This window comes from Onychostruthus taczanowskii, unplaced genomic scaffold (genome assembly GCF_017590055.1).
Source record: "Onychostruthus taczanowskii isolate IOZ18803 unplaced genomic scaffold, ASM1759005v1 scaffold9, whole genome shotgun sequence".
Classification (NCBI taxonomy): Eukaryota; Metazoa; Chordata; class Aves; order Passeriformes; family Passeridae; genus Onychostruthus; species Onychostruthus taczanowskii.
This window is the reverse complement of record NW_024506993.1, coordinates 7,279,146-7,293,112: the sequence shown is the minus strand read 5'-3', so window position 1 is coordinate 7,293,112 and position 13,967 is coordinate 7,279,146. Positions and strand designations below refer to the sequence as shown.

General features: G+C 45.6%; 1 protein-coding gene across 2 annotated transcripts in view; it reads right to left on the bottom strand.

Moving 5' to 3' along the window:
* The window catches only part of CADPS (calcium dependent secretion activator), a 206,163-nt gene that overhangs the window by 18,495 nt on the left and 173,701 nt on the right, over positions 1–13,967 (bottom strand). For both annotated transcript variants that reach the window (XM_041425708.1, XM_041425710.1), the window contains 4 exons: positions 12,034–12,108; positions 10,876–10,959; positions 5,731–5,763; positions 3,032–3,139 (listed from right to left, as the gene is read on the bottom strand). In XM_041425708.1, coding sequence (XP_041281642.1) covers positions 3,032–3,139; positions 5,731–5,763; positions 10,876–10,959; positions 12,034–12,108 — 300 coding nt within the window. The remainder of the gene's footprint in view (positions 1–3,031; positions 3,140–5,730; positions 5,764–10,875; positions 10,960–12,033; positions 12,109–13,967) is intronic.

Genomic DNA, 13,967 nt, shown 5'->3' with positions numbered 1-13,967 from the left:
TTGCAGAATTAAGAGGATTAACTCAGAGACCACACAGAAATATAACAATAATCTGCCACAAACACCAGTATCTCCCAAAGAGCAGAGCCCTGTCCTGCGGGCACGAGCAAGTCAGGCGATGCAGGGGAAGAGAGATGGTTTCTGAGCTAAGAAATCATGACAAATGCCAAGAAAAGACATATTAACCCAGCATCTCTGGGGACATGGCCTAACACACTCTGCAGCCTCTGTTCCAGGGAAGAAACAAATGGGAACACAGGGCAGGATTGCAGAGAAGTGTGGGGATTAGGGGTATCCTAGGAGTTCAAACCCCACAAAACGTGCAATGGAAACCTTGCACTGTGCACCCCTGCTCCTGCACTGCTCAGGACTGTGCAGAAAGGGGATGTAGCCCCACACTGTGAGTGTCTTTACTGGGACCCTATTGGGTGCACAGGACTTGCCTGCAGGCAGGTTTAAGCTGTTTGCTGCCACTGCTGCCCCTATGGTCATACAACAGCCTAAACTGGACTGAGATTTGGCCAGGGCAAGCCAGCACTGCTGCACTAAACCAGCTGAGGACCTGGCTGTGAAAGGGTTAATAATCTCATTGCCTGGACAAACTGCAGCTAAGAGGATTGCTCCCCTGCCATGCTGGGGGAAGAAGGAACAAAATAAGGTCCAACTCTAATTTAGCATCATAAATACCATTTTTGATTATTCCTCTTCTCTTTCTTATTAAAGAAGTAGTTAGTACCTAAAGTGTCCTCAGAAAATAAGACCAAAAGAGCTTAAAGACCCCCATGTCCATGCTGCTTTGCTGGGTGAGGTGAGAGGGGCAAAAGGCTGCAGGGCTCTTTCTGAGCTCAATAATAGAGTTGAGCACTTTCTCCTGCCTTTACACAAACATGGGTGAACACAGCACCAACTTAAATGGGGTCTGGTGACTCCCATGTAAACCCTGTGCTGGTATTGTTCCACCAGGAGCACCTGAGCCATGGTGGGAGCTGACCACAGGAGCCAGCTCCTTCAGCTGCAGCCTGACAAAGACAATCCATGACTGCTCAAAACATAATTCCAAGTTTTGGGTGACAAGAGTTTGGCACAATCCATTCCCTCCTTGCAAAGCAACCGCCCCGCAGCTCGCCCTGCTCACGGGCACACACTCACACACATGGGACACATGCAAACATGCCAGTAGCATTAGATCCCAACTCTGTCCCACTGGGATGGGAACAGGAATGGGAACAGCTCCCACATGCTGCAATTCCCACCTTCAGCCAGTGTAAAACAGGCAGAGCAATGTAAAAACCCCATCTTTGATTACTTAATTCCACATGTATCAGGGAGACTTCAGGAAGGCAGGGAGGGAAAGAAGGGTTTTGAATTTTTTGCTTTCCACCAAGGTAGCTGCTCTTTCGTTTTTTAGTTCATGTCAACTGTTAATTTGTTTAAAATATGGCTTGGTAAAACCAAGTATGAGTGGATCAAACTGAAATCAATATTTGTGTTAATTACAGCCTTTTGAAAATTGGAAATAATGGCCCAAATCGGTACAAACACACCAACTGTGAATCATAGGGAAAGGATGAGGGAAAAGGCAGTGTGGGCATTGAAAAGAACAGTCCAGATGAGCTCTGGAAATTTAACTGCTCGTGGAATAAATTTCAACACAAACGAGCAATGCACTCGCAGGCCCGCTGCAGATGGAAGCGACAGTCTTTTGTTTTATGTTTTGTTTTTTCTCCCCATGCCTGCTTGATGGGTGATTTGCGTCTGGTGCTCACGCTGCAAACTCTCCCTGGAGCGAGCACGAGCCGAGCCCGGAGGAGGCACTGCTGTGCTCTGTGCATGAATGAGGCATTCTCAGTGGATATGGGTCATGCTAGTAGATGTACACAGTAAGATTATTTGACTCTTAATTCATGCCACTTGATATAATGTGATAAAACATTTGACATGAGAGATAAGTTCCATTTTAATCTGGTAAGTTATGGGGAAAAGAGAGAGTGGGAATTGTAAAGGAAGAAGAGGTTTCTGAGGGACAGGTAATGTGCAGAAAGAGAAGTATTGAGTGAAGGAAGAGGTTGGCTGGGGAAAAAGCAGATTTCCCTGCACACTGAGGAAGCAAAAGAGTGAGTAAAGAAAGCACAGAAGGCTGTTAGAGTTCCAGAGCCAGGAGATTGAGACATGGCACTGCTGAGAGATGGAAGGAAGGAAAATAGGGAAAGAAGCTGTTTCAAACAGAAACTGAGATACGGACAAATATCCTAGCGAGACTGAAACACTAATGCTGCAGTCTGGTCATCAACAGAAAACCTTTACTATAGAACAGCTACAAGGACAGAAAGGCTGAAACAAAACAAGAGCAACGGAAACAGAGATATTTTTGACATGCATCCAAACCTAAAAAACTCAGGCATCACAGGTCACTGTTCTCTCACAGTCCAACAAAGTGATCTTATCCAGCTGAAAATTAGCTGTGAACATCTGGGTCAGTTCCTACCGGCCATCTTCATCAAGGAGACCACGTCTCAAATTTATCTTTGGTGGCAGACACCACAACATGGTATCTTTATACCAAAGCCCATTCATAATCAGCTCTGTTTTGATTAGCTTTCAAAATTAAAGTTGAGTATATTCAATTTTCTGTCAGATTTGGAGTGCTTGCCAATGAAACAATGCAAAACGTGCAGAAGAGTTGGCCCTTAGCAAACACATCTGCCAAAAACCTGGCTCAAATTTGAACAGTGAGAACAATGACTGAGATGTTCTGATACAGAGAAATTTACACAAGCTTAAACATATTAAAGAGCTCTCTTAGAAGATACTGTTTTTTTTTAATTCACACACAGACTAAGACACAGTAGACTGGAGTAGAGATTTAAAGCAGGCAGAGAGCAGATATGAGCCTTAGTCAGAAAGAAGGGAAAGATTTATTTTTTAAAGCTATAATAAATTTTCACAAAATGTGACTTATCCTCCTGTCTTATTTTGTCACATTTTGGGTCTCTCCTGCTTGGTGTCCAAGGAGGAGAGGGCATTTACTTACATCAAATAACCTTTCTATATACATCTCCTCATTGACCTTATCACGCAGGACATCCTGAGAGTGGCGGACAAATGTCACATAGGCATCAGCAACATCCATTCCTGGCTTCTGCATGGAGGAGAGAAGAGAGAGAGAGAAAAACATGAATATTGACACAGGGGGCAGCTTCTCTGTGCAGCCTCATCACTGCTTTTCCTTCTCTTCCATCTCCTGCTGTCCTCCTGCAGTCTGCCCTTTCCTTACCTGATGAACACTTACCTGATGTCACATTTCTACAGCTCTCTGCAGATTTTAACTGATTTTTAAAGAGTAACCTACAAGCATGCAAGAATTTGGGGATAACAGCATTGCTTTAAAGCAAATGGGAACTGAAGCAGCTGGATGAGAAAATACTTAAAAAAAATTCTTGTTTGAGTTCACATTGCTTGATATATTAGATTCAAACTTACCTCAAATGAAACCCATTAAAATATGGTAACATGAGTCATTACAAGAGCTGCCACAAAACCTTAAATTTGTGTGGCACATTGTAAGTTTGTTAATAACTAGTGTCATTAGTTTCCATTACTGTGATTTACCTCAGATCACAGAGTATCATTTCTCTGCAAGATACGATTGTCAGCCGCTGTAAATTGAAGTTAGTTAACACATCCATGTAATTTCCAGGGTGAAAATGAGGACAGTTTGGAAAGCAGTAGGAAGGGAGTTTTTTAATACAAAGCAAACAATTATCAAGCAAAGGGCCAGTGCTTGGCCCTTGGGAAGGCAGTGACATTTCTTAACACCTACTGCAACAATGACAAGGTATTAATTTGAAAAACAATGAGGACAATACAGACGTGGCTGTAGTCAAGTGTTACACTTTCAAGCAATTTTCAGTCTGCTGATCGTGCCCATTCCAAGGCAGGATTAGATGGACTGGTTTGTACCGAGACAATTGGAACAGAATTACAGAATTAGATTTAACTAACATTGCAGAACTAAATTTAAGTGGTGGGTTTCTGTCCAACACCTCTGTCCTCCAGTCAAACAGGTTTTTCATTCTCCTTCCCCTGGAAAGGCAGCAGCTCATGGACCATGGGGTGACCTCTGCACAGGTCTGGGAGCTGTGTGGGGCTGGTGGTTCAGTTCATTAAAAATGTTCAGGCTGTCAAGGAAGCCTCTGTAATTTGGTTTCATTTCCAGGGGCAGCTGGGGAAACAACTGAAAACTAACTCAGGTGAAAGATTTCTGCTCTGATATACACAAAGAACTGCAGCATCTGTCTGGCTTTGAGGAGAGGAGCAGACCCTGCTGCAGACCTCCCAAGGGTGTCCAAGGTACAAAGCTTTTGGAAAAGCTTGAAAGAGTTACACAGCATTTTACTAAGGCCACTTCCCTGGAAATGCTTTACTTTAGAAATATAGAGGCCTCAGAGAAGGCCATGCTTCGCCCTAGAAGTTACTTAAAATAACTGTTCTGTGTTCAAATTTCTGATGACTAAATATTTAAGATGCACTGAAACAACCAGGACATTTCATCTGAAGGATCACCACATTTTCAGGGAAAGAAATAAATTCTGAATTTTTCTTTCCAAGGCGCTCAAAATCTTGCTTTTATTACTCCAAGAGAACAGGATGCCAAGATCTGCACTGGGGTATTTTAAACCAAGCACCACCTCTTAGTATTCAAGAGTTTGTCTTTTCCATGCTAGGTTCAAGATATGATAATTTTGTAGGCAACATTTAGGTTGGGCTAAAGGGCTGGAAAAAAACAAATGCAAATGATGTGGTTCAAGATGTCTGATAAATTTATGACATTGTCTTATGAGAACATGCAGAACAATACAGCTGCATTAAATACAGGCACATTGTACATACACATCATCAGACTCAGCTGAGATACTCTTGATTTCCTCTGCCCAGTCTAACTGGGTGCAGGAACTGGTGTGGTATATTAAAATCTATTTTTCTGCATTTGCAGTTGCTCAGGATCTTTCTGCCTGTAAATGTTACAGTAACCCCTTATTCCAGCCAACATTCATATATTACACTTCAACTTAATTTAAATGTAAATTTCTGGCAAGTTAAGTGCTCTGTCTAAGAACATTAAGGGCTCTTTTCCTTATGAATCAAGGTCTAATTAGAGGAGACGATGTACAGTTTCCCTACACCAATTACAGAAAAATGGAAAAAATTATTTTCATTAACAATTTCCCAAACACATGTTGGTAGCTCATCACCATTTCCCCAAAGTAATAAAAAAGTCATTTTCCAAAAGAGTAAAATAAACCAACAATTAGAAGAACAAAAATAAAATAGATTAGCTAATGTGTTAGATGTGTGTTGGCTCAGTTCTAACATGTCTGGACTTTTTGTTTGGAAATTATACTGTATTTGTACAAGTCCAAATGAAGAATCAACAGAATGCACTGCTCCCTTTTTTTTTTTTTTTCAAATGTGATTCAAGCCAATTGCATAAATATGGTACCTTTTTGACACCATCTGCAAATTGTTGCCTAAACAGCCTCATAGGTCTCCATAAGAGGGTAACTGCTCATTATTAACATAATGGAGATATCCTTTCCAGTTCAAATGTTAGAAGTATGAAGGCCCATGGCTCAATCTTGGCTGTTAATGCATAATGTGGGTTGCTACACATGCCATAAACCAAAGCACGATGCAAATTACTATGACAGAAGTTGTTTAAATTGTGCTTACGGGTACATCCACGTATTTGGAAGCAGCCTTCACCTGTAAAAGGAACAAGAAGAGAGTTAACACCATCAGAACCTTTTCAGGTGTTTGTTTTTTTCTTTAAACTCTCTAAGACCATCTCCAGCCAAGACTTGGGACAACATAATGCTGAGTAGGTTGAAAAAGGTGATGAAACTCACTTTCCTGTCTAAAACGGTGGTATTTTTGTTGTTGTTGTTTTTTTTTTTTTTTTTTTTTTTGGAGAGGTAACTTTACTGCTGCTAAAGCTCTAATAGCAGCAGATGATAGTGTGGGAGTTGTGCTTCTACTTCAGCGAGCGGGGGAAGACGGGGTTCGTAAGAAGACATCGTTATTTTCTTCGGCGGCCTCGCTCTCCACCTGATGCCACGTGTCTCCCAAGGCACTGCATGTCTCCCCTGCTGGGAGCTGTATCCCAGGAGCAATGGCAGCTCCCCTGGGAGCAGGGCCGTGATGGCGTGGTGAGGCTGGCAGGGGCCTGCACCAACCTAGACACAAGAAAGGACCCTAATTTTGCTCCCTTCCCATAGTCCTGCCCACGGTGTGCTTCCCCCACTTGAGCAGGCTGCAGCCTGGGAAATTGTGAAGACCAGGCTGGATGAGGCTTTGAGTAACTTGGATAGTGGAAGGTGTCCTTGCCTGTGACAGAAGGGTTGGAACGAGATGATTTTTAAGGTCCCTTCCATCCCAAACCATTCTGTGATGCTGTGCTAGGCTGAAGGTTTTCTGAGAAGTTTTGCACATGAATGCCTGTGGCTGGGCTGGTTGGAAAGTTGTGTTCATATTTCAAAACTCATCCCTGCTGCCTTCACCTGCAGCCTCTCCTGCACTCACTTCTTCCTCCCCTACATCAGTGAATTCAAACTAAAAATTATTATTTTTCCTCTTGTTGCTGGCCCTGATGCTGGCAAGATCTTGCAGACCATGTTGGGGCAGTGTGCTCACGCCATGCCATGCAGAAGTGCTCTGAAGCTTTTCTGCTTCCCAGACTGAACAGCTACCTCATTTTCCCCTGATCTTCCTCCCTTTTTAGAAGATGTTGTTGGAGGGAGGGCATTAGAGATGGACACTGCACTCTGTGGTGTCATCACAAGCTGGTGTGAGCTGCAAGACCCCAAACTGACTTTGTCTGTGATTTTCCATGCAGCAGGGTGCACGTTGCCTGGCGCGGGAGGCAGGGTGGCCCCTGACGTCAGGGCCAACTCTTCCAACTGAGCAGTGCCCAGCTGGCCACAGAGACCTTTTTCCCACTGTAGCATAAGGCACAGTGTCTAGAAAGAGTATGGCTGGGATTTTCCACAACGCTTCTGCTTTTAATTAGGGTAAGCGTTGCCGGCCATCTTTGTTTGGGTGTAAAAGCTCACCTGCTTTTAAATATTTCTAAAGCTACCATTAAAACAGCCTAAATATAACACGCACACAGTTGCATCTTGGGATGAATAAATTATGTGTCCCGAATGAGAGAATGAATGTATGTGTGAGACAGAATGTGAGAGTGGGTGGAAGCACTCATATGGTGTGTGTGGGGGGTGCATAATTAAGCACAATGAGGCGATACAAAAGACCAGACTGGTGGTAATTGCCGAGGTGAACGCGGCGAGCATTGGCAGCGCCCAGGCTGCTGAGCCGGGGGGCAAGAACAGAGGGAAGGGCAGGAGGAGGGCACCGAGTGCCTGCTGCTGCAGTGTGACCCCGGGTCTGCCTGCTGGAGAGGCTGCAGGGAGACTGGGCTCATCCCAGCATGTGAGTTTATGAAGGAGACAGCAAAATCAGCACCAGAGCAAACACTTGTCTTGTCTCCAGGTATTCTTGTTTCCAGCCAGCTGGCTGGACACCTTGCCCTGTCTCTGCATTTATCCTCACAACTTTCTTGGGAGGTGGTGAAGTGCTATCCCTTGCTCCTGTGGAATGGGAGCGGAGGAGCCTCAGCCTCCGTGCGTGAAGGCAGCTGGAGCCCATCCAGTGGATGCAGTTCCAGGAGAGCAGGCAGTCATGGCACACCCACGCAGGCAGGGTGCCCATGCAAGCACCAAACCAGCAGTTTTTGAGCAGCAAAGCCCAGCAATCAGGAGGAAAGTCTGGAAAACGATGTGGCTCAACAGCCTGCAGAACTCAAGCTGGGGTCCATCCTCAGCTACAGGAAGACTACAGGTACAGGCTAACCTGTACCTTCAAATATCACATGGAGCACGAAGCCAGGCAGAGGCAAACCTGCCAGCTGCTTGTGGATTTAGCACTCTTGGGTCCAGCTTAGCGCCACTTTCAAACTACCTTCTCCAAAGCCAAGAGGCGACAAGAATAACTCAGCTTCCTGCGATCTCCTCCCTCCACCCACAAAAAAAACTGAGCTGCTTCTTCTGCCCACTCTCCTTTAATCAGAATAATTACTTGTTTTTCTTTAAAGTCAGATTTGGCTACATTTAGTGAAATTTCCAAACTGCCGGATGTTGTGTGATTTTTGCTAGGCTGCCGTTTTTCACAAAGTATGTGACTTTGCCATGAAACATCTCAGTTTACCATACAAATTTTGCACAGAACAAAAATAAGATCTTTTACTTCTGTCTGCCTTGGGTAGCATGGAGTCTTTGGTTATAATTACCACAGGTGTAGTGCTCTGCCTGCAGAGGCCATACAGATTACAAGGAATTTTAGCATCTGGCATTCTTGTGAGTCAGTGGATCTGCACATGCAGACATACAGCCAGGGCCTGGGCTGCTGCCGCCAAGATGCACTCAAATGTAGCAACAAACAGAAAAAAAAAAAGTCTGGCCAAATTTAGAAGGGTGTTTTCCTCTCAAAGTGCTCTGCAAGGAGAAGTGGCTAGTGAGAATTTATTAGGACAACAGATGCATTAATTTTATCTTGAATTTCGAGGCAAGAATTGGAAATGAGGATATCCTACTAGGTGATAAAACTGTCTGTCACAAGACCCCCGAGTACATGTCACTTGCAGAGCGCCTGGAAAACACACGATGAAAGAAGTTGGTGGAAGGGGGTGGGAGACTAATGCTTTCTGGAGCTCGGTGGCTTGGACCATCACACTTTGTTGTATTTGTTCAGACAGGGAAAACGTGGGAGGTGGTGCAAGCATGCTGTAACAAGAGAGAGATTCTGTATTTATCACTGCAAAGACTAAACACAGCAAGTCACATTACTACTGCAGGGAGAGGAGACTTGCTAAGCCCAGTGCCAAAGGGGTCAGGGCTGCTCCTCAGTCTCCTCTCCCAGTGGCTCCCAGCAAATATGGGGGCCAAAGCGAGAGACGTCCCTTTGTCAGGAAGGAGCAATCCTGCTCTTCTGCCATGTACCCAGCCCACTTGCTGTGGGCGAGGGACCAACACTTTCCTGGAGACATGCACACACCACGCATAGCAGCTATTTGGATACACATCCCTTCCTGACTGAAAACTCATGAAATCCAGGCTTTGGGACCACGTTTGAAGGCTGTGGGGCTGTTGGAGTGGGACAGCCTGTTTTGCTGCTGCTGGGGCAGTTAACTGTCAGTGAGTGTCCGAGGAGCAGCAGAGAGGATGCCTGAACCCTGTGTGCCCACGTGCTGGTCCTGACAGGTGCCCGGAGCCCAGGTGCAGCCAGGGCTTTGCTCAGCAATCAAAGGGAGCAGCACTCGGCAGTGTAAACAGTAGGATGTGGTGGGAGCAGCGCAGCACCAACCGAGGAACAGCTTGGATTCACGGGGAAGGAAGGGCTGCACATTACACTGTCTACACGGGCTGATGCTGGTACTTCCGATGCCTGGAAAGCTGCCGCCTCCACATCCTCTGCTGCTGGCACACAAGCATTTCCTAACCCTCCACAGCACTGGAATGAGGGAAGGTATCCAGGTATCCAACCCAAGCCATACCCTGCATCCCCCTGAGCACGGGTGAGCACAGTCCTGGTGCTGTAACCACACAGGGTTTATCCTGGGAGAAGAGCTGCAGTGAATGGAACACCCTCCCTTCCTGTCTTCTCTGAAGAACAAAGTGCCTCCAGCACACCTGAAAAGGCAGAATGCTTAGTTTGAACCCCACGGTGGTTCAGATAAGCTGCCAGACTGTGTACACAAAGCTGCCAAGAGCAGTTTCTTGCCTCTGCTGTTAAGCCTTCCTAAATCCATCTCCATTTCCAGATGGATCCTACAAACTGCCTCAAACTCAGTAAAAGGGCCCAAGAGTAGCAAACAGCAGACATTTGCAAGGAACTAAGACAACTCCAAAATGAGATTTTGGAAAGCCTTCCCAGTTTGCAGAGCAGTGCCTTCTGCCTCTTGCCCAGTCTCTGTGAACAAGTCAGTGCAGGAGAGGCTGCACATGAAGGCAACAGGACTGGGTTGTGAAATGTGAGCACAACTTTCCAAGCAGCCCAGCAACAGGCATTCATGTGCACAATATCTGTGAGCTGAGAGAAGTGAAGTCCTGCTTGCACAGAGACACTCCTGTAAACTTTCTGGCACATGCATTCTCAGAAGACCTTTGGAAATCAGCTGCCATGTGTTCATCCTAAGAAGCTGTCACAACACTTTTCTGGAATACAGCTCTGATTGTTAAACTATTTCTGGATACTGGGGCCAGTTTTGCACAGATATTGGTCTGGTCCTGTACCTTGCTAGGAAATATGTGGTGAGCTGTGAATTGGTTCCTCAGTGTAATGGAGAAATATGGCATTAGAAGCACCTTGTGCTTCATGACCTCATGGCATTTCCCCTACCTTGTTCTCTTTTAGAGACACATAGTCACTCCCTAGATCTCCCTTATTTTGCTATTTATTATTTAATGGTCACTGTTATGGCCAGAAGACTGAGAGGAACACACCTGTCATGTGAAGTGACAATGAAGCTAATTGCAGGTACAGTGCAATGCTTTTTTTTCATCTTCATATGTATCCTCTACAGAATAAACTTTACCAAGCTGAAGGATGGATGGAGATGGCTTTTCTCTGTGCATCCTGGATGTTTATGTACTGTATATCTGCATATAGGTTATCTATTCATGTGGGAGTTACAGTGATCAAACACCACAGAATGGAAGAATTATTCGGTAGCCGATCTAGTCCTGGGAGAGCAGGACGTGACAACTCAGGAAAAAAAAAAGAAAAAAAAAGAAAAAGAAAGGAAATATAATCTGTACTTACAGTAAATGACAGGAATGAAGAAAACAAAGTCCCTTCATCATATCTAGACAGTTTGGCCAAGACTCCTTCCAAAATGGTGACAAACTACAAAGACAGAAAATACTGCAATTATTTTTAATAGTTGGACAAGGGTGTAAAAATCTGCATCATCTTCAAAGGAGCCAGTGGACCTCCCAGCATTGCCAAAGGAGTGGACCACCTCTCCCTGAGCACAGTGGGCAGGGAGTGGGGAGAAAGGAGTGCTTCCTTTTGGGTGCTGTGGTGCACCTCTTGCTGACTGGAAATCACCCCTCAGAGTCCTGTGTGGTACAGGGGACAGGAGGTGTGTGCAGAGTGTGTGTGGGGAATCCAGCAGAGCCTCTCTGGGTGGGGAAGGCTGTGGTTCCTGCTCCCAGTATGCAGTGGCAAGCACGCAGCTAGCTGGGTATTCTTGCAGAAGAATTGAACTGGCATATGTTGGCGGATTATGTTTAAAGGTCTCCACTGTATAATAGGGATGACTTGTTCTCAGAAAGTTTGAAACTAGAGGAAAACACACCCCACCATCTTTCTCCTTACATACCAATTCCCCTCCGTGTTAGCACAGCACACCAGACCTACACAACCACCCAAGGGGAATGCTGGCAGCTAAGCTACAGAAGCTGACTCCGATGAAAAACAATTTCCAAACAATTAAACCTGACATTTTGGAATGTATTTCCCACTACTGTCATCTCTAAATTAATTTCTTAGAAGAGCATATGGTGATCTTGCACAAGATGAGCTATTTTGTCCACACAACCTCATGAGTAGGAGTGGTGACCACCTCTGCATGCCACCCCAATGACTCTGCAGCAGCATTTAGCAGTGCCACCCCCTGACTGCAGCTACCCCAGTGCTGTGGGGTGACGCTGACCATGGAGTGTTACCCCATTAACCTAACACCCATTCCTTAAAGCCACTTCTGGCCCAGTATGGCAATCCTGCTAGCAGAGTACTACATCTCATGCAGGTCCTTATCAACAAAGAGTCACCATGAAAGGACTGGGAGATGTATGATCCTGCCTGCGAGAAACAAGAAGCCAATTCAACATCCTAATGTGTCACATTTTAATGGAAACGCACATATTAAAGATGCAACGTTAACAGTGAATCACTTCACCTGAAGCCGAGGGTTACCTTTGCCACTAGGAGTGTTATCATTTCTTTGACGGTTTCCTCAATTAGTTCATCTATTTTTGAATGGTACTGGTGCTAAAGAAAAATAAAAGGAGAGGGGGAGGAAAATATTAGCATTGATCACAGCCAACAGCTCTACACTTGTCAGTCTCTTCCCTTGGTAAGCCACAATAAATAGTATTAAACCAAAGAATTATGCAGCTTATTACCCTGGGCCCCACTGCAGTGGCCAGTAGCTACTTACACTTGTAGGAGAGAACTTGAATTCAGGAGAATCCTGCATCAGTTTTGAAGCATGGGCAAACCCTGCCCTGTTCTGTGTGCCCGCAGCTCTGGGAGCCATGCGTGGAGGGGAGGCTCTACCATCCCTGTGAGAACAGCACCCAGTGCTCCTAGAGATTCTGATTGCCCCACTTCTGTGGGCATTATCCTGTCCTGGCACATGGATTGCAGCAGGCAGTGGGATACACCTGCTGCTGGAGGGGAACAGGCAGCCCCTTCCAAGGGCACCACAAACCACCCAGCCCTCGGCATGGGAATGGGGAGGATGTGCTGCTCCAGGAGAGCTTGCAGTGGGCTCAACCACTGGGAATGGTGCAGCACCCTTCCCACTTTGGGCAGCAAAGCAGCTGAACCTCTGTTACCCTGGGTTCAGCAGGCACATGGCTCAAGTTAAGCGCTCGTTCCAATGCTTTGCTGTTTTGTACTGTGAGATAGATTTAGAAACCATCCAACAAACCACTAGGAGCCTTTTTGTCCCATGCAGAAGCCAGCAGGCAGTGCAGCCCTGAGCCCCGGGTAGTGGCAGATCCCGTGGCAGGAGCTCAGCACTGGCTGACCAAGGCCTGTGCCTGCAGCACCAGCGTTTCTGAGTCTTCAACCCAATTTCTGCACATGCCAAACCTTGCTTAGCTTGGGAGCTCTGATGCAATCAGCTGCAATATGGCTAGAATAGGTACTAAAATACAGTCTTCTACTAATTTAGAAAAGACCTGTTTCCAATACAAGATTTAATTAGTGAAAACATACAGTATATTCTTATTTTCAATGGACTGAGAAAATACTGATTATGACTGCTTTCCAACACAAAACATTTGATTTTTCAGTCAAACATTTCAAGCACTGGTGCTAGTCACTATATTCATTACCACTTGGCATTAATATTGTTTTAAAATGTTAACATCAAATCACATTGAAAGAGACAAATCTGCTTTAAATACTAATCAGACTTTGGGAAGGAAGACTGTGAGGGCTTTACAAATGCTAGCTGCTGGTCTCAGTGTCTGATCAGTACTCTGAACTGCTCTACAGTTTGGGGATTTTTTCTATGGCAGTAACATTAATATAGGAATTTGGGAAAAAGAAAATAAAAGTAGGACACACTTACCCACTCTTTTGCAAACTTTTCAGATGATTGGGGACAGAAATAAAGAGGAAAGTGCAAAAGACAGGAAAAAGAACATATGAAGATAAACAATAAATAAACCAAAATCTATTAAAAAAAGAGACGTATGAGAACAGCAGCATCATGCACAGAAACAATAAGCAATGGAAAATGAAATGGGGTCAAAACCTCCTTTCGCTGAAATACCAGAGATCGCTACCTGTAGGATTTGGTGGCAGTAAAACAGTGGGAAGGGACCGGATTGTAGCTGACACCTGGCACTCTCTTAGGTTTTATTTGGCTCCGAAGAGGAAGGGAACCGGCTGTCGACAGGCAGGGCTCGGCCTCGGGGCAGCCGCGCGGCCATCACCGGGGCGGCAGGGCCGGGGCAGGGGACATGGCACAGCACGTCCCAGCCCAAGGCCTGGCTGGGGGCACTCAGAGCCTCACCTGGACACGAGGACAAACCGGCACCGCCACGCCACAGGCTGCGATCTGCTGGGCCCACGCGGGGGAAAACATACACGAACAAGCGGGTGATACTTGCATT